The following is a 17,526-nucleotide window of genomic DNA, read 5'->3' on the forward strand; positions in this document are numbered from 1 at the left end:
ATAGCGACCATTCATGAAACACTCTCCCTGGCGCCAGCAGAGTGCTTTTCGTTGCTGTTTTCATCTCCTTTTTTAAAAATTTATTTTATTTATTTATTTTTGGCTGTGTTGGGTCTTCGTTGCTGCGCACAGGCTTTCCATAGTTGTGGCGAGCAGGGGCTACTCTTCATTGCGGTGTGTGGGCTTCTCATTGCATTGGCTTCTCGTTGCAGAGCACGGGCTCTAGCTGCGTGTGCTTCAGTAGTTGTGACACACGGTCTCAGTAGTTGTGGCTCGTGGGCTCTAGAGCACAGGCTCAGTAGTTGTGGCGTACAGGCTTAGTTGCTCCACGGCATGTGGGATCTTCCTGGACCAGGACTCGCCACCAGGGAAGCCCTCATCTCCTCTTTACAACCCTAGGAAAGACCAGTGACTAGCCTGACTTATAAATAAGAAAACTTAGGCTCACAGGGCATAAATGACCTGCCCAAAGTCACATAACTGGTAGGTGGCAGAGTGAGGACTGGAACTTAGCTCTGTCTAACCGCAAAGCCTGTGCTCTTAACGTCATGATGTACTACTTTTAAGAAGGAACCTTTTGAATGTAGATAACTGAAGAAGCTGGGTGTTGGTTACGTGGAGGTTTATTATATTATTCTTTCTCTAAAAAGAAAGTAGCCTTTTAAGACTTAGTGATACAAAGTGCGTAAGTACATTTTAAAAATCGGGGGACTTCCCTGGTGGCACAGTGGTTAAGAATCCGCCTGCCAATGCAGGGGACACGGGTTCAAGCCCTGGTCCAGCAAGATCCCACATGCCACGGAGCAACTAAGCCCGTGTGCCACAACTTCTAAGCTGCGCTCTAGAGCCCATGAGCCACAACTACTGAGCCTGCGTGCTACAACTACTGCAGTCCACGCACCTAGAGCCTATGCTCCGCAACAAGAGAAGCCACCGCAATAAGAAGCCTGCGCACTACAATGAAGAGTAGCCCCTGCTCACTGCAACTAGAGAAAGCCCGCACGCAGCAACGAAGACTCAACACAGCCAAAAACAAACAAATAAATAAATAAAATATTAAAAAAAAATTTATATGGGGTGCAGAATGTGAAAACTCATCTTTCTTAGTCCTACCTCTTTAATCCCTAGAGGATATACAGGTGTATTATCTTTGGTGTATATCTTTCATTTTATATGTATTTATATATATTTATATGTACGTACACACATATTTACATAATATATTTGCACATGTGCAAGTGTGCCTTTAGAATTCCATTAAGGAATTACTGAATCAAACAGTATATGCACGGGACTTTCCTGGCAGTCTAGTGGTTAAGACTGCGCTTCCACTGCAGCGGACTCGGGTTCAATCCCTGGTCAGGGAACTAAGATCCCACATGCTGCGCAGCGCGGCCAAAAACAAAACAAAACAAAAAACGGTATATGCACTTAAAAATTTGAAAGTTCTGCCCTCAGCAAGGCTATGTGAATTTCCACCCACCAGTCTTGTGCTGTACGACTTTGGAATATGCCATGAATCCTTTTCGGAAACAGGTGGGATATAAATAATAAATTAATGCTTTTAAAGAACAGCCCTCAGCCAGGGAGAGAAGTGACTTGGGTACTATGGAAATCACTAGCTCTGTTTCCCAGACCACAAGGCCTGCCTGCAGTCCCAGCCACGACTTGCTGATTCGGTGGATGCCATCTTTAGGGAAGCAGCAGGAAGGAGGACTGAACTTCCCTGGCTCGGCAGAAAAAAGCCCTCTGATGTCCTGCTTACCTTGGCCTCATCAGCTCTGGGCCCCACCTGCCTGGCCTGATTTGAGGCAGACTGCCTGGCAACTCTGGGACTGCTCTGGAAAACAGCCACTGTCACACCTCTTACAGTGAGGAAAATAACCAGCTTAAGGAGAGGGACTTGAAGAGCACCAAGCTGCGGTGAAAGGGAGGCCAGCCTTTCCACTCCAGTCTTCCCACGTCTGGCCCAAGGAGACATTGGGGTTGCTATTTAATGCAGTCAATCTCTATTTTTCTTTTTCCACCCAACAGGGAATTAGTATATGTACTTTTCAGAAAACTTTTTTTTTTAAAGAGCCTTTTGACATACCTTAGAAAGATTTGGTGAGGAGAGACAGAGGCAGATTGGAGGTTATGGCCCTAATTTTTCCTACTGCCTCTTAAAAAGGAATATTTAAGGATTTTTTCCTTTCTTTCTGTGTGTTTTCTATTCTCCTAAAGACATCTTTTGCTTTTTAACCACAGTTTATAGGTAGTGATCAGAGAGAGTACAGGCCTCAACTCCCTTATATGGCAGTATTTAGTTAAAAATTTTTGAGCAGAAAAAAGTGATCAAGTTTGAGGTGGCTTTTAAATTTTAAGAGATTATAATAAGTCTCCTTTGACTTAAGAGTCTGCCTTCCAGATGCAGATCCTAAGTTAGTTAGTTAGTTTTATTTATTTATTTATTTAAAGGTATACAAGCAGCCCATGATCATATGCTTGTTGTGATAAAATAGTATAGAAGTAGCTCTAAAGAGTGTCAAAAGTGAATATATCCCCCTTCAATCCCTTCCAATTCTCTCCTCCCCCAAGGGAACCTCACTTAACTCTAGTGTATATCCAAACCCCTTCCTGTGTAGTTACAGATAGAAATACTCATATACTTTCAATTTTTTTTTTTTTTTTTTTTCAGTACGCGGGCCTCTCACTGTTGTGGCCTCTCCCATTGCGGAGCACGGGCTCCAGACACGCAGGCTCAGCGGCCATGGCTCACGGGCCTAGCCGCTCTGCGGCATGTGGGATCTTCCTGGACCGGGGCACGAACCCATGTCCCCTGCATTGGCAGGCGGACTCTCAACCACTGCGCCACCAGGGAAGCCCTACTTTCAAATTTTAAACAAATGGGATTATGTGCTTTGCTCCCCCCACCTCAAACTATCTGAGATCTCTCCATACTAGTAAGTAGAGATGGACCTCATTCTTTTTAACAGCTTCATAACATGAATGGGTGCAACTATAACTTGTTGTAATTTTTCAGTTTTACAAATGGTCCTGCAGTAAACATCTTCGTGCATACATGTAGGCTAAGTTCCCGGATGTGGAATTGCAGGTAAACGCGTCAATACGTTTGTTATCATCCCTAAAAAGAGAAAAGCTGGGATCCAGGTAACTCTAGTCCTGTTGCTGAGGACAAATGTTTAGTCAGCAAGTGATTGTGTGAAATGGCTCCATGCTAAACTCCCTTCTTGGTGATTCACAATCAAGTAGCATATTAAGAGTTCTGGAAATTCTTCAGTAACCACTTACTGCTGAGTAGTTTAAAAAGAATTGTTTGCAAAGGGAAATTGCAATGTGCAAATGTGTAATTCTTGTACACATCTTAAAATTTCCCTGAACAGTTTGGGAAGTCTCCCCCCGGGTGGTAATCTCTCAAAGACAGGACAGCATTTAGATAGGAACTGGCCACATACTGTTCCACCAGGCTGGGCAGCTGAGGTGGAGTCAAGTTTGGATTTGGTCCAGGAACCAGGCGAGGCCTGTCAGCCACTCCCAAACCCCTCGGATGAGAGGGATCCAGCAAATCCTGCATAAATCAAGGCTTTGAGGCTGACCAGTGGGGAGACGGGTAGAGTTTCACTTCGGCCTGAGTCTATCTAAGAGGTGACATCAACCTAGCACACACACTTTGCATCAGTCAGGCCCAAGCCTCCAACAGAGAAGGGTGTGGATCCAGAATCTCTAGAGAAGGAGCCACTTGGGGTATAAGAGGGCAGTGTCCTCCCCCCTCCCACTCACCTCCTCCAGTCCTTGAAATCATGGTTAATTTCCATGGCTCAGTGCAGATGTCACCCCTGAAGCCTCTCCCCTAGCCCCTAGACCCCTCCTGTGTGCTCTGGTAGCACCTCTGCTTCAGCAATTAGCAGTCTGTTTTGTCTTCTGGTTCATTCATACTTATTGGGCTGATCTAGAGGAAGGGCCACATGATGAATTATGTACTTCACAGTCTTCCCCAACAAAGTGGGAGCTCCTCCGTAGCCCGGTGCTGTTCAGGCCTTCCTTCACTCATTCATTCATTCGATCATCATTGAGCACCTACCATGTGTCAGGCATTAGCTAGACTGCCTGAATACAGTGGTGAATACAGCAGACTCAATCCCTCCCTCTTTCGTATTCTTATATTCCCTGTAGCCCAGCCCAATGTCTAGCCCAAAGCCTGACACAGTACGGTTTAGAAGTGGCAATCTAATTGGAAAGCTGCCTTTGCATAGCAAGAACTGTCTTACCTCCTAGACTACAGATGAAAAAACATTTTCTCAAGATGCCTCGTCTACATTTTATGTGATGGAAAGTCATTTGACTGTACGGGATATTTTTTTAGACATTTGGGGTGACCTCGGGGGCCTGATGGAGAATCTGGAGTACTAAGGTGCCAGCCACCTGGCTGGACCAACGCTGGCGGGAGGGCGCTAGCGACGCGGCCCGCAGGTCCCGCCCCCACAGGCCCGGCCCCGCCCCCGCTCTCCATAGTTACGGCTGCGGAGGCGGCGGCCATCTTGGCGGCGGAGCGATGAGCGGGTCGAATTCTAAGGCTGCGGCCGTGGGGTCGGCGGCTGGGCCCGGGGGGCTGGTGACTGGCAAGGAGGAGAAGAAGAAGGCTGGCGGCGGCGTCCTGAACAGGCTTAAGGCGCGGCGGCAGGCGCCCCACCACGCGGCCGACGACGGCATCGGGGCAGCGGTTACGGAGCAGGAGCTGCTGGCTCTGGATACCATCCGGCCCGAGCACGTCCTGCGCCTCAGCCGGGTCACAGAGAGTAAGTGCGGGGCAGGCCGCGCCCTCCCCTCGCGCCGGTCCCTGGGTCCCTTGTAGCCTAAGCGGAGCCAGCCGCTTGCCGCTCGGCCGGCCCAGGGTGTCCACCCAGGCGCCTCCGGCCGGCCGGGCCGCGCTGCCCACCCTCACCTAGACCTGGTCGGGAGGGGTTCTCGTGGGCTTGACTGCCCTCCTCTGAGTCCAGCCACGCTGGGCTTCCTTGTGGCCCGTCCCCGCTGGGCCCTCAGGCCCGGCCGTTCTCCTCCTCAGCTGGATCTGTTTGGGTGGGGGCCCGCCTTGGCTTAACCGGATCCTCCTGACCCTGGGAAGTGGGCCGCTGCCCCCCAGCCATCAGTGAAGTTCCTGACCAGCTAGGCGCCCTCAACCTGTCTACAGCCAGCTTCTGCCGCCCTCTGCCAGCCCAGACCCCTACCCTAGCTGCTTTCTCTGCCTTTCCCTCCCCTCCGGCCCCTGACAGCCCCGCCCCCTTTCCAGCCTGCCTTGGCCCCCTACCTCTTTGGGTCCCTAGCTTGCCCCTTTGTGTGCAGGTGGACTCCTCCTTCCTCAAATACATTGCCGTGGCATTTCGTGCCGCATTAAAAAAATATTAATAAAGTTTCAGTTCACGTACAAAACCAAAATGTGAATCCTGCTTTTGACACTTGTTCCAGTGAATTAAGAATATGTCAGGGTGTCAGAGATGCATTTCTTGCATAAAATGCAACCGTCCTACACCTTTTCATTGATAGTACGAGGGGTGGGGAGAAATATGTAGCTCACCCCCTGTCCTGGTTTTCCTCTTTTCTGTTCTCTTCCAGGCCAACCCCTGACTTAATGCCTTTTTTCTTGCTGCTGTTCCCCGCTAAGAGTTTGCAGTCAGTTGGTTAGACCCTGCTTGCCCAGCCGGCCCTGTCCTCCAGACTTCTAACGTTGAAGCACCAGCACTCCCTTGATGGATTAAAGGCTGCCGTCCTATTATCTGCTGAACTGCTTTAGTCGGCAGCCCAGGGGTGCTCAGGTGTCCCTCAGGGAGATGGAGGCCGCCCCCAGTGATTTGAGGATGACAGTTTGGGGGGATAGGCCTTGGTCCAGCCTGTATGAAAGGGAATTCCCATCTCCTAAAATAGCTTTAATTTGAGTCTGGGTATTTTCATATCCCCATTTTCCATCACTGTTTGGTTTGGGACTGTCCTTTGCATGCCTGAGTATATCTTTAGAAGGTCTTGCTATTCTGTTTCATAGAAACATTGTGAAAAAGCTGCTTCTGTTCTGACCCAGATTTCATTTGGGGCTCTGAAGGTACGGAAATGCTCACCACCTCACCTTTCTCACCCCATGCTTTCTCCTGATACCAGAGGTGAATTAGACCACTCTAATGCCTGGCCCTACGCGGCATTCTAGGAGAGCACTCAGGTCCTGTGTAGGAGCTTAAGCGTGGTGCCATTGCCCAAACACACCTCAGCAGCTTATTGGAGAAAGTCACAAGTCAGCTTGGTGACCTCTGGATTCTTTACTCTTCTTAAAGTCTGTTCCGTTCAGCAGGTTATTTATTGAGTCCCCTCTAAAGGTGCAGAACCAATCTCAGCACTTTTGGGAGTTACAGAATAATCAGTAGCTCTCAAGTTTGCCATCTTATTGGAGAGTCAGCTCGTAAAACATGAAACAGCTAACACAAACAGGCAGTATAAGATAAAGTGTCAAAGTGAGTTGTGGAGAAGATGCTCTCAGGAGTCATGAGAGAAAGAAATCAATGAAATTGTCTTTGATCAGTACTGTTTTGATGAGTTGATCAGGTTTCTGGGGGCTCTCCTTCACTTTGGCCTCACGCCCTCCACAGCAGATCCGTCCTGCTGCCTGGGTAGGTATGGCCCATCACCTGGTTTTGTGCAGCCCACAAGCTAAGAGTGGTTTTAACCTTTTCAAATGGTTGGAAAAAAAAAAAATCTTGGGACACATGGTTATATAAAATTTGTATTTCGTGTCTATAAATAGTTTTATTAGAATACAGCCACGCCATTCATTTCCATGTTCGTGGCTGCCTTTGTGCTACAGCGACACAGCTGAGTAGTTGTGATAGTGACTGTGTGGCCAAAAGCCTAAATTATTCATGATCTGACCCTTTACAGAAAATGTTTGGTGATCTGTGCTTTGTGATACGTTCAGCAAACATGCACCATATTAGCCATTAGATCAGCATAAATGTTTTAAAATGGATTTCTAAAAAAAATTCTATCCTGCTGTGATATCCAATGAAAGGTTTATAGGCCATTTTTGAAGTGTTTCCAAAGAAATCCCCTTTTACCATCCCTATTTCTAAAGTGTTACAGTAATCTTTCATCCACACAAGCCCATGCACTTTTTTTCTTTCTTGGATCCCCTAATTCTCTCCACACAACTTTTGCTTATAACATAAAAGGAAGTTTTGGGGTGTATTTTAAGTGAATTGTGTAAGAAAAAAACCTGAGTTTGCTTCAAAACTTGAGAAAGAAATGGTGGATTTGGAGGATTGTTTAACGGCATTGGTCTCTCTCTCATTTTCAGATTATTTATGTAAACCCGAAGACAACGTCTACAGTATTGATTTCACACGCTTCAAAATTCGAGATTTGGAGACCGGGACAGTGCTTTTTGAGATTGCCAAACCTTGTGTGTCAGGTAGGCCTTAGTATTGCAGTAGTCACTTGACAGTTGGAGCAAAAGGTCTTTCACGCTTGAGTTTTTGTGTGCCATTGCATCCTGTGTCACAGACTCCAGCGGCCTGCTTCCAGCCGCCTCCTGAAGCCTGCCTGTGGGCCTGTTGGCTTGAAGCTGTGCTGAGAGGCTGATGTTTGTTGAGTATCTACTCTGCGCTGGTCACTGTGTTCCACATCTTTCTGTTTACATCAGTTCATGTAATCCTCACACCTCCTTGGGGGGTTATTATCCTTATTTTACAGATAAGGGAACTGAGGCCCAGAATTTCCAGGTGACTTTTCTAAGGTCCTCTGCCCTTTGATCTTACCATGTTTCCTCCACTTAGGAAAGGAATCCTTGAAATTAAACTCCAGTGAGGAAGCCTACCTGAACCTTGAGTCCTGGGGACACTCTGGAAGGGTGATACGGAGGATTCTAGTCCAGATCATGAGGCAGTGTCTTCTCACGCCCTTTCCTTTAAATAGTGTCTCAGATTTCCCAGTAAGTCCTAGTTTGGACTTTAATGTCTGCCATTTTCTGGATGAACAGAAGGCCCAGACCTGTGAACTCATCTACTTGGGACCCCTTAAGGTAGCTTTGAATGGACACTTCCTGTGCTTGTGATGCAGTTCCAGGGTGATTCATTTCTGACCAGGGGACCACACGTAGGTCTTTGGAGCACATCACTGGAAATGGAGCACCCCCTGGAGTTAGTTACTAGAACACCAGCCTAGATAGTCCTTCAGAGTATCAGTCATGGTCTGTGTTGATGACTCTTTTTGCCAAGCTTTTCTCATCTGATTTGCTATTCAGAAAGAGCCTGTAAATTTGGTAAGACAGCTGTTGGTAACCCAGGTAAGTCAAAAGGCTTTCATGAAAAAGTCTCAGCTCAGGTTAATTATACAGCCAAGGCTAGAGCACTGGTCTCCTCACCCCATCCAGTATTCTTTTTTTTTGAAATTAATTAATTAATTTTTGGGCTGCTTTGGGTCTTTGTTGCTGCACGTGGGCTTTTAGTTGCAGCGAGCAGGGGCTACTCTTCGTTGCGTTGTGCAGGCTTCTCATTGTGGTGGCTTCTCTTGTTGTGGAGCATGGGCTCTAGGCGTGCGGGCTTCAGTAGTTGTGGCACATGGACTCAGTAGATGTGGCTCGCAGGCTCTAGAGCGCAGGCTCGGTAGTTGTGGCGCACGGGCTTAGCTGCTCTGCGGCATGTGGGATCTTCCTGGACCAGAGATCGAACCCGTGTTCCCTGCATTGGCAGGTGGGTTCTTAACCACTGCACCAGCAGAGAAGTCTCACCACCCAGTATTCTTTATGCTGTCATAATCTAGTACTGACCAGGGCATCTAAAGGCTCAAGCTTGTGGGTACTTAAATCTTGTATTGGGAGGGTCAGGGCCAGCCAGCTTCCTGGGCCTGTGCCGTTCGTATCTCTAAGCCACAGGTCCTAGTACTTAAGATGTTCCCAGGACCCCAGGGCTACTTCAGGTGTATGGATTTGCATGAGACTGGGCTCAGAATAGTCATTTCAGTATAAAACTAAATCTCAAGAAGAAGGTCAGCTGCAGATACTGTAAAAATACCTTGATTTACGACCCATCCAGTCTTTACCTTTAAGGATCTTGATTCACTAAGAATATGCACACACTGATTCAGTGCCCTCCTACAGCACTTGTTCGGATGAGTTCGAATCCCTGAGAAGGTTTGGTCTGATCCTTTTTGAATGCCATTGTTGGAGCCAGGGCTGTGGAGTCTCTGACTTTGAACCCCTACTCAGTCTGGTTGCCCAGCTCCTCTTGGGCTTGTCACAGGCAGAGATGTTTGATGCTAAAAAAGACTCCTCTTTTACTGCACCTATGTTCAGCCTGGAACTGGAAAAAATACCCTTGCTGGATACTGGGTGGCTGTAGCTATTAGAGAGGGAACTAACTCCTTGTTTACATTAGAATGTTCTCTGATTCATTTTACAAATCTTTCATTCCTGGGTTCAGGAGTGGACTAGACCAGAGCCCGTCGTTACTCTTGTGGACCCTCTCTCAGGTCTCACATGTTGGTTCATGGCCCATCTGCTTCACCTTTTCCCAGGTGCTCGGAGTGTTGGGCCTGGTATGGCCTGGAATAGGCATTAGTCCAAGGAAGTGCAGTACCCCAAGGCTATAGGTCAATGTCTTCCATTTAAATAGCACAATTATTTCTAGGGATTTGTCTTTGCTATGTCAGAAATTTTTGCATTTTTTGAAGGTGCCTTTTGAATAGTTTCAACTTTTATAGCCTCATTCTTTTGGTTAGCAGCAAGCACTTTAACTGGGTCAACAGCAGACCTAGTCTGTATAGCAGAGACCACGTCACAGCCACCCAGCTGGTGTTTCAAGCTTCACCGTTAGGATATGGCCCAAGGCCCCAGATTATATAAAAGGCAAACAGCTTAGTGTTTAAGAACAGGCCTTGAGTCTGACGGACCCGGATTCACATCCCTGCTCCCTCCATTTACTACAGGCGTACCTCATTTTATTGTGCTTCACTTTACTGTGCTTCACAGATATTGTGTTCTTTACAAACTGAGGGTTCGTGGCAACCTTTCATTGAATAAGTCTATTGACTCCATTTTTTTCAACAGCATTAAAAAAAATTTTTTTTTATTGAAGTATAGTTGATTTACAGTTTTTTTTTTTTTAGTGTTGTGTTATTTTCTGGTGTACAGCCAAGTGATTCAGTTATACATATGTATATTTTTTCATATTCTTTTCCATTATGGTTTATTATAGGATATTGAATATAGCAGCACTTTTTTTTTTTTTTTTTTTTTTTTGCGGTACGCAGGCCTCTCACTGTTGTGGCCTCTCCCGTTGTGGAGCACAGGCTCTGGACGTGCAGGCTCAGCGGGCATGGCTCACAGGCCCAGCTGCTCCACGGCATGTGGGATCCTCCCAGACCGGGGCACAAACCCGCGTCCCCTGCCTCTGCAGGCAGACTCTCAACCATTGCGCCACCGCGGAAGCCCCAGCAGCATTATTTTTAAATTAAGCCGTATGCATTGTTATTTTTGGACATAATGCTATTGCATACTTAATGGATTATAGTAAAGTGTAAACATAACTTTTGTATACACTGGGAAACCAGAAATTTCATGTGACTCTCTTTATCATGGTGGTCTGGAACTGAACCCGCAAATCTCTCTGAGGTCTGCCTATATCTGGGTGACTTTGGACACGTTAGCTAATCTCTCTGAGTCTGAGCTTCCTGGTCTTTAAAGTGGAGATAAAATGAAGACAAAATCTACAGGATCACAGGATCCTGTGAGGCGTGCAGCACGGGGCCTGGAATTACAGCATGTGCTCAGTGAGTACTGGCTGCCCTGCCATATCGGTGTCGGTGTCGGTACTGCTGATCGGTCGTGCTCTTTGCCGAGATGGTGATTCAGCTTCTGTGTGCTCTTGCAGACCAGGAGGAGGAGGAGGAGGAGGCGGCGGCGGCGGCAGGCGGAGATGTGGATGTCAGTGCTGGCCGCTTCGTCCGCTATCAGTTCACGCCAGCATTTCTCCGCCTCCGCACCGTGGGCGCCACGTGAGTACCAGCATTTCCTGAAGGGGGGACGTTCTTCTGGTTCAGAGAAGAATGTTCTCTGTTAGGTTTGGGGTTGGCTTTAGAGGAGGGAGGAGGCAAAGTCAGGCTCACAGAGATTTATTCTGCAGGGTGGAGTTCACGGTGGGAGACAAACCTGTGTCAAACTTCCGGATGATCGAACGGCACTATTTCCGGGAACGCCTGCTGAAAAACTTTGACTTTGATTTCGGCTTCTGCATCCCCAGCAGTAGGAACACTTGTGAACATATCTATGAGTTTCCCCAGCTTTCTGAGGATGTCAGTACGTATCCCCTGACTTTCAGAACATCCTGGATTCTTCAGGCTAGAGGAACAGACCTTGAAATGAAATCCATCTAGTCCAACGACCTCATTTGCAGAGAAATAGGGACATGATGCGTCTCTAGTCTTTCGACCTCAGGCTTCTCGTTTCCTATTGCTCCTGTCTCATGTTTCAAACTCTGACTCTGCCTGCATGGGAACACTGAAGGTTTTAATACAGGCCATCCCTTTTAGATGCCTGCTGCGGGGAAGAGAGTGGCTGAGGGAGATAAGAGGAGGCCCCTGACAATCCCTGGGAGTCCAGTTCAATACACGGCCAGTCATGGTTTCACTGTGTTCTAGTCACCGGCTCCTGCTCGGCACTCCTTTTAGCCCTTTGCTTTTTCCCTAATCAGAACTACATGGGAAACTGTGAGCTAAGTAGAATTCTAGTCCTGAGGACTACCTCTTTCTCATTCTCTGCAGGTAGAAGGTTAATTAGATGAAACTGTTAGAGTAGATCCAGCAGGCGCTAGGAAGCTGTTAGAGGTTCGGAGCAGAAGGAGTAACGTGAGGGAAGCCGTGTCTGAGGAAGAGTCACCCTGTAGTTCTGGGGAGGAAGAACTGGGGAAGGCACCGGAGGGAGAAGGCTGGGCCGGGGAGGAGATGGACTGAATGACAGAGGAAGAACAGGCTGTGTATTCCCATGGCTTCGGTCTGGCCCTCTCACATTGGCATCCCCTGTGAGGAATTAGGGAAGGTTGTTCTAGAGCAGTCAGGATGTGAGTGGGATCCTGTGAGTAGTGGTGGAGTTTAGTTGGATTGTTGGCGAAGGTCTACATACACCGACCAATTTTCTCAGAATCCCAGGTCCTTAAAATTGTCATTTTCTGACAGGTATTCTTGACTGGTGCAGCAGTACTGTTCCCAGGTAAAGTGAGGATTGCTGAGGAGTGCGCAGGGCGTTGATGACCGCATCAACTGTTAGGATCCTCGTTTGAAGCCCGCTCCCCAGGCTGGGCTGGGATGTGTAGATGCTTGCGAGAAAAGATTATGTACAGTATTTCAAGTTTTTATCTAAGGCCATGTAACTTTTTCTTCTTGAAGCCAAGTAAGCTAAAAGAGCGTGGGGGTCAGTACTCTGGATATGAACTAAATAACTCTGGCCTGGCTGAGTCCAAAGAACTTGAAACAGTCAGCTTTCCTTTTGAGAACTGTGGTCAGCAACAGCATTTCCTCCAGAGGATTCAGAATAGCATGTGACCATTGACTCAGAACCAACCAGAGGTAGTGACTCGCAGTTCTCTTGACCCTCCAGTTACGGTTAAAGAGGTCGGGGCAACTGCCAGAACAAACAGAAGATTTAAATCTGGATCCCAAGACAAGCTCACCCTTTGCTGGATTGTTGGCAAGTTAATACCCCGAGCCACCTCCGGAGAAGGCTCCTTGCCCTTTGTGCCCCTACATCCATGCGCATCTGGGATTCCTTTGTTGTCAGGGTTGCCTGCGGGACGTGAGCACAGTGAGGCGCAGCTTTCTGAATTTGGACCAGAGTGTCTAGAGGTGGGGACCAGAAGCACCAAGTCAACAGGCTGCTGTGGTGCCTGTTGGCAAACGGGCGGGCACCTCTCCCTGGGGTTCTGACGGAGCACCAGGCTGGCGATGGCCTCAGAGGGTCAGGTCCAGAGCTGGTTGCATCCTTCTGTTGAAGTGGACAGCATGCTCAGTTTGGGGGCCTCTGTGGTCCCCAGGTCTCCCCAGCTCTCAAGGCCTGGCTCCCTCTGTTCTGACTTCATTATTCTGACAGCGTGTGCTCACATTTTCAGGAAGGGCTGGTTTACGAATTTTGGAGGGAATGCTAAGTTTTATCCCACCTGGCCCATGGGGCAGACTCACACATAAGTCTTTGCTTTTTTCCTTTCCCTGACTTGCAGTTCGTCTGATGATTGAAAATCCCTATGAGACCCGTTCTGACAGCTTCTACTTTGTCGACAACAAGCTGATAATGCACAACAAGGCTGACTATGCCTATAACGGGGGCCAGTAGCTGTGGCAGGAGCGGACGGGGAGGTGCTTTGCTGTGGCCCAAGGTCCTGGTGCACGGAGGTGGCTGAAGCTGCGGTCTGTCAACACACATCTGGAACCTGGCCCCAGGAAGCCGAGGCTGGGGTGGCAGTTTCCTGTGCTCCAAGAGAGGTGCCAAGCAGTGCTGTGTTTCCTTCCCCAGTATTTTTTCTTCCTTTTTTCCCTGCCCCTTAGGTCACGGAGGTACTATAGTAAAACTTAGCATAAGTCTTCTGGAATCCAGATAAAAATAGAAAGTTTATTTTCATGTAGTCATGGCTCCTCTGGGTTGTCCTGTTGAGCCTGGGTCTCTCCAGGCAGAGCTGTGCCGGGGAGAGAAGGCTCTTCTGTAGGTTCAGGGGCGCTGTGGGAAGCTGAGACTCCTCTCTCGCCTGCGGGGTCGCCATCAGCACACTCTGACCTCAGCCTGTGCATCGTCCTAAACCAACTCGGGGGGCAGAGGGAAGGAGTGGTGCCAGGAGTTGAGGCACTGGGGTGGGCAAGGCTGCCAAACTGAAGGATCTGTCTTACGTAGGGGCCGCTTATCTGTCTGACTTCCGGATCCTCAGCCGGTCCTCCTGGGGCTCCACTGAGGTTTCAACCTGGCAGTGCCTTCCTGTTCTCCTTCCAGAGGAAAGATGAGCTTGCTCTGCTTCTCCTGGCTCCTAACTTTTGAGTTTCTCCTGAAATACAATGTGTCAGTTTTGCTCTTGGAACTGTAGTATCTCTGGAGGCCAGAGCAGGCCTTATTGTATTTTGTTTTTTTATTTCTAAGCTTCTTGTGGGGAGGCTTTATAAAATGTCAGTGGCATTCCCAGCATATAGGATGTGTGGCCAGACTTCTGATAGTATCAGTCAGGCTCCCGGGGCTAATCTGGGTCATGTCGTACCTGCTTTTGTACTGAAGTAGTTCCTGGAATCATCCTGGCTGGTCAGACCTAAGTAATGTGTATTCTGGTCCTTTGGAATGGTTTTGGAATGTCTGCTACTTGGAATGGCTTTGGGCGTTGGGAAAGGGGGAAATCAGCTGAGGTGGCCTATCAGAGAGACGTGTTCTCAAAAATCTTCCTCACACATCCCTCAGGCCTCACTGGATGGGCTGTCCGCGCTTCAGCTCCCTACTGTTGTCCGACAGTGCGGGCGATTTAAGTGCTCAGGCCCAACTCCTGACCCTCTGATAAGACTGTTGCTGCGGCCAGGGTTTAGCATTGCTAGAAAGGTCACAGTAGGAAGGGCCCAGGTACGTGGTATCTGTGACCAGAGAGCTGTCTCCCTAGGTGCTTGGGAGAAAGGCCAGGTGGAGCCAGGGAGAGAAGGGCCAGCGCTTTGCCACAGATGCTCCTGTGCTTTTACTGACCGGTGTTGCTCCCTGTTTGCATTCTAGAGCGTGAGTGGCCTTGAACCGTGGTCCAGTGCTTTTTGTCAGGCCAGAGTCTGGGCTGTGTCAGATGCTGGCAACTTCCTCACTGAGAAAACCCTGGTTAGCCCTGTGTGCTGGCACTGCACCTAACCCCCGAGGGAGGAAGAGACCGGGTTCCCTGCAGGGTGGGCTACTCATCCCCAGACCGGTGAATCCCAGAACTGGAGTTGGCTGCAAATCCAGGTGCCTTATGTGTGGCTCCATCCCATACACTGCCGGACAGACATCAGCACTGCCTCTTCACCTTCTGTTTCTCACTGGGGCTCCCTCAACAGATTTGTGTTCATTGAGCTTCAGAATAACCCCTTCTCTCTGTGACAGAACCCAGTCTGGAGAGTTTTTCTACTATTTGATGTTTAATTATTATCTAGGATGTGGTTTCTGGAGCTGCCCAGAACTCTGCTCAGTAGAGTGTGTCTTGGAAATGTGTCCCAGGCAGACCACGTCTTGTAGGCTAGTGGGCTGTCTCTTACCTGCAGTGTTAGCTTTTGCTGGGAAGAGGGCCGAGGAGGCAGGCATTCTGGCTTGAATAGTGCTGTATCCTCTTCCCAAGAGCTTGCTTTAGTCTCACTGGAGACCGTTTTGAGGCCATGCTTGATCTGTGCCCAACAGCACAGGGATTTGCTATCTTCTGCTCCTGAAGGTCTGGTGTTCTGTACCTGGGACTCTGGATTCTTGTGGCTAGCTACTCAGGAAACCTTGAGAAGCATTACCTCTCTGGGGTGTTAGCTAGGGTAAGTCTGAAATTCAAGCTTTTGTACCCGAACTGGGGAGAGAATTGGAAGTCATACCTTCTCTGAAAGTAGCTGAACTCATCAGAAGCTGAATCAGGAGGCCGTGTTGTTAAGGAGTCTGGGCTATTGATAGCAGTTACCTGTGGGCAATAAGATAGGAGGAAAAAACCTACCTGCCTGGGGAGACCATGCCCTCTGTTCAGAGCTGGTACCTGAGAGGAAGCGCCTAAAGGTAACACATTCCAGCAGACTGACAGGCCCAGCTGGCGCCTGGGGGCCTGCTGCCTGCACCCCTCCCTCTCGTGTCTTGCTCCTTCGTGTCCCTTTGGCCTGGAGTCTCCTGGGAGAGTGACTCTCTTTTCCTGTGGAGCTTTTGGGCTAAGATGCCCTTTCAGCTGCTGCAAAGAAGATCCTGGTTTATTTTATTCTATGTTTTAAAGAGTAAACAGAGGAAATAAGTAAAAGTAGTCCTGGGATAAAGTAGGTCATCCTCTCCTCGTGTGTTAGCTCAGAGCTGTCTTGCAAGGAAAGTACTTTTCAGGGCCTTGTCGGCCTTCCTGAAGACCTCACAGTCTTTGGGCCATCCAGTTCTCAAATAGGGGCGGTGATTTGGGGGCGTTGGGGCTATGCAGAGACTGGAGATTCTTGACGTGGCAGTAGCTGGGGGAATCTTCAGCTTGTTTCTTCAGTTGAAGTGGGACTCATTTCCGGAATGGACTTAATAGGCTGTGTCTAATGTACAGATTGGGTGAGTCTTGCTTTAGTGTGTCTTGCCACCCTCCATAGGCTCCCAGGGTACTCTCTTTTTTTTTCTGTAACGTCCCTTCCTTCTGGTGGCCATTGTCACTCTGACGTCAGTGAGGTTGGGGAATGGGGACAGTTCTCAGAATCATAGCACAGACTCGTCTGTGTGTGTGGACCCCTGATGCAGAGGGTGCTGCCGTGCCTGGCCTAGGGGCCCAATTGTCAGATCACCATGTTTCTCACATTCCGTGTCACAGGACATCTTAGGTACAAGAAGGGTCTGGTGGAGGTGGATTTACCCCTTGTTGCACAAAGGATCATGTAAAGTCACTGAACTTGTGAAAGTCTATTTTTTTCCCCTGTATATCTATTTTTCACAGAATGTAAGAAGCGTTAATGACCTGGTCTGTCCTTCTTCCCCTTTCCCCTTCACCTGAGGTCCTCATTCCAGTTTGTATTGTCTTTGTGTCCAAAGTAAACTAGGTGACTTATTTGTATAAAATGTTATTTTGCCACAAGAGACAGTAATAAAAGAAAGATTTTCACAGTATGCGCGTACCCTCTCTGGTCTCCTGACTGGGCCCCTTGAGTCACGGGGCGGGCAGGTATGGAGTGGGGGTGGGCTCTGAGTTTCTTTACGTGGCCTTTCTGTAAGTATTGGTTTAATGAGTAGAGCTGGTTTCTAGGGTGATTAGGGCACAGTATTGAGCTTTAGGCTTAGTATTTTTTGCTTTACATTTTGATGGAGTTCTTTGAGAATTAAAAATGTATATACATGTTTTTAAAACATGTTCATTAAGGTGTGTTTTAACTATACCTCATTTAAGAGTAAATTCACCTCATTTAAGAGTACAGTTTGGGGCTTCCCTGGTGGCGCAGTGGTTGAGTCCGCCTGCCAATGCAGGGGACACGGGTTCATGCCCCGGTCCGGGAAGGTCCCACATGCCGCAGAGCGGCTGGGCCCGTGAGCCATGGCCGCTGAGCCTGCGCATCCGGAGCCTGTGCTCCGCAACGGGAGAGGCCACAACAGTGAGAGGCCCGTGTACTGCAAAAAAAAACAAACCAAAAAACAAAAACACCAAAAAAAAAGAGTACAGTTTGATGAGTTCTGACAAATGGATACATGATCACAATCATGATACAGGGCATTTCCATCACCTCAGAAAGTTCCCTCCAGTGCCTGGTGTTTGCAGCCCGTTCCCTCCCTCTATCCAACCCCTTGCAACCATCTTCTGATTTGTGTCTCTTTTGGAAAAC

The 17,526-nt window shown here is 48.5% G+C and overlaps 1 protein-coding gene across 1 annotated transcript; it reads left to right on the plus strand.

Annotated features, from left to right (window-relative positions):
- The first annotated feature begins 4,549 nt into the window (after positions 1–4,549).
- Positions 4,550–16,813, plus strand: UNC119B (unc-119 lipid binding chaperone B). Its single transcript, XM_060028195.1, has 5 exons — positions 4,550–4,796; positions 7,334–7,447; positions 10,905–11,028; positions 11,157–11,329; positions 13,242–16,813. The coding sequence occupies exons 1-5, from the start codon at positions 4,553–4,555 to the stop codon at positions 13,352–13,354; spliced, it is 768 nt and encodes a 255-aa protein (XP_059884178.1). The 5' UTR covers positions 4,550–4,552; the 3' UTR covers positions 13,355–16,813.
- Positions 16,814–17,526: the final 713 nt, after the last annotated feature.

The sequence above is a fragment of the Delphinus delphis genome, chromosome 13, assembly GCF_949987515.2.
Source record: "Delphinus delphis chromosome 13, mDelDel1.2, whole genome shotgun sequence".
Lineage (NCBI taxonomy): Eukaryota > Metazoa > Chordata > Mammalia > Artiodactyla > Delphinidae > Delphinus > Delphinus delphis.

What these genes read in the sequence shown, in the direction of transcription:
- UNC119B (XM_060028195.1), top strand. Translation starts at nt 4,553, where the DNA reads ATGAGCGGGTCGAATTCTAAGGCTGCGGCCGTGGGGTCGGCGGCTGGG. An exon ending in CCTCAGCCGGGTCACAGAGA is followed by an intron (nt 4,797 to 7,333) that starts GTAAGTGCGGGG and finishes TCTCATTTTCAG; the next exon opens with ATTATTTATGTAAACCCGAA. An exon ending in TGCCAAACCTTGTGTGTCAG is followed by an intron (nt 7,448 to 10,904) that starts GTAGGCCTTAGT and finishes GTGCTCTTGCAG; the next exon opens with ACCAGGAGGAGGAGGAGGAG.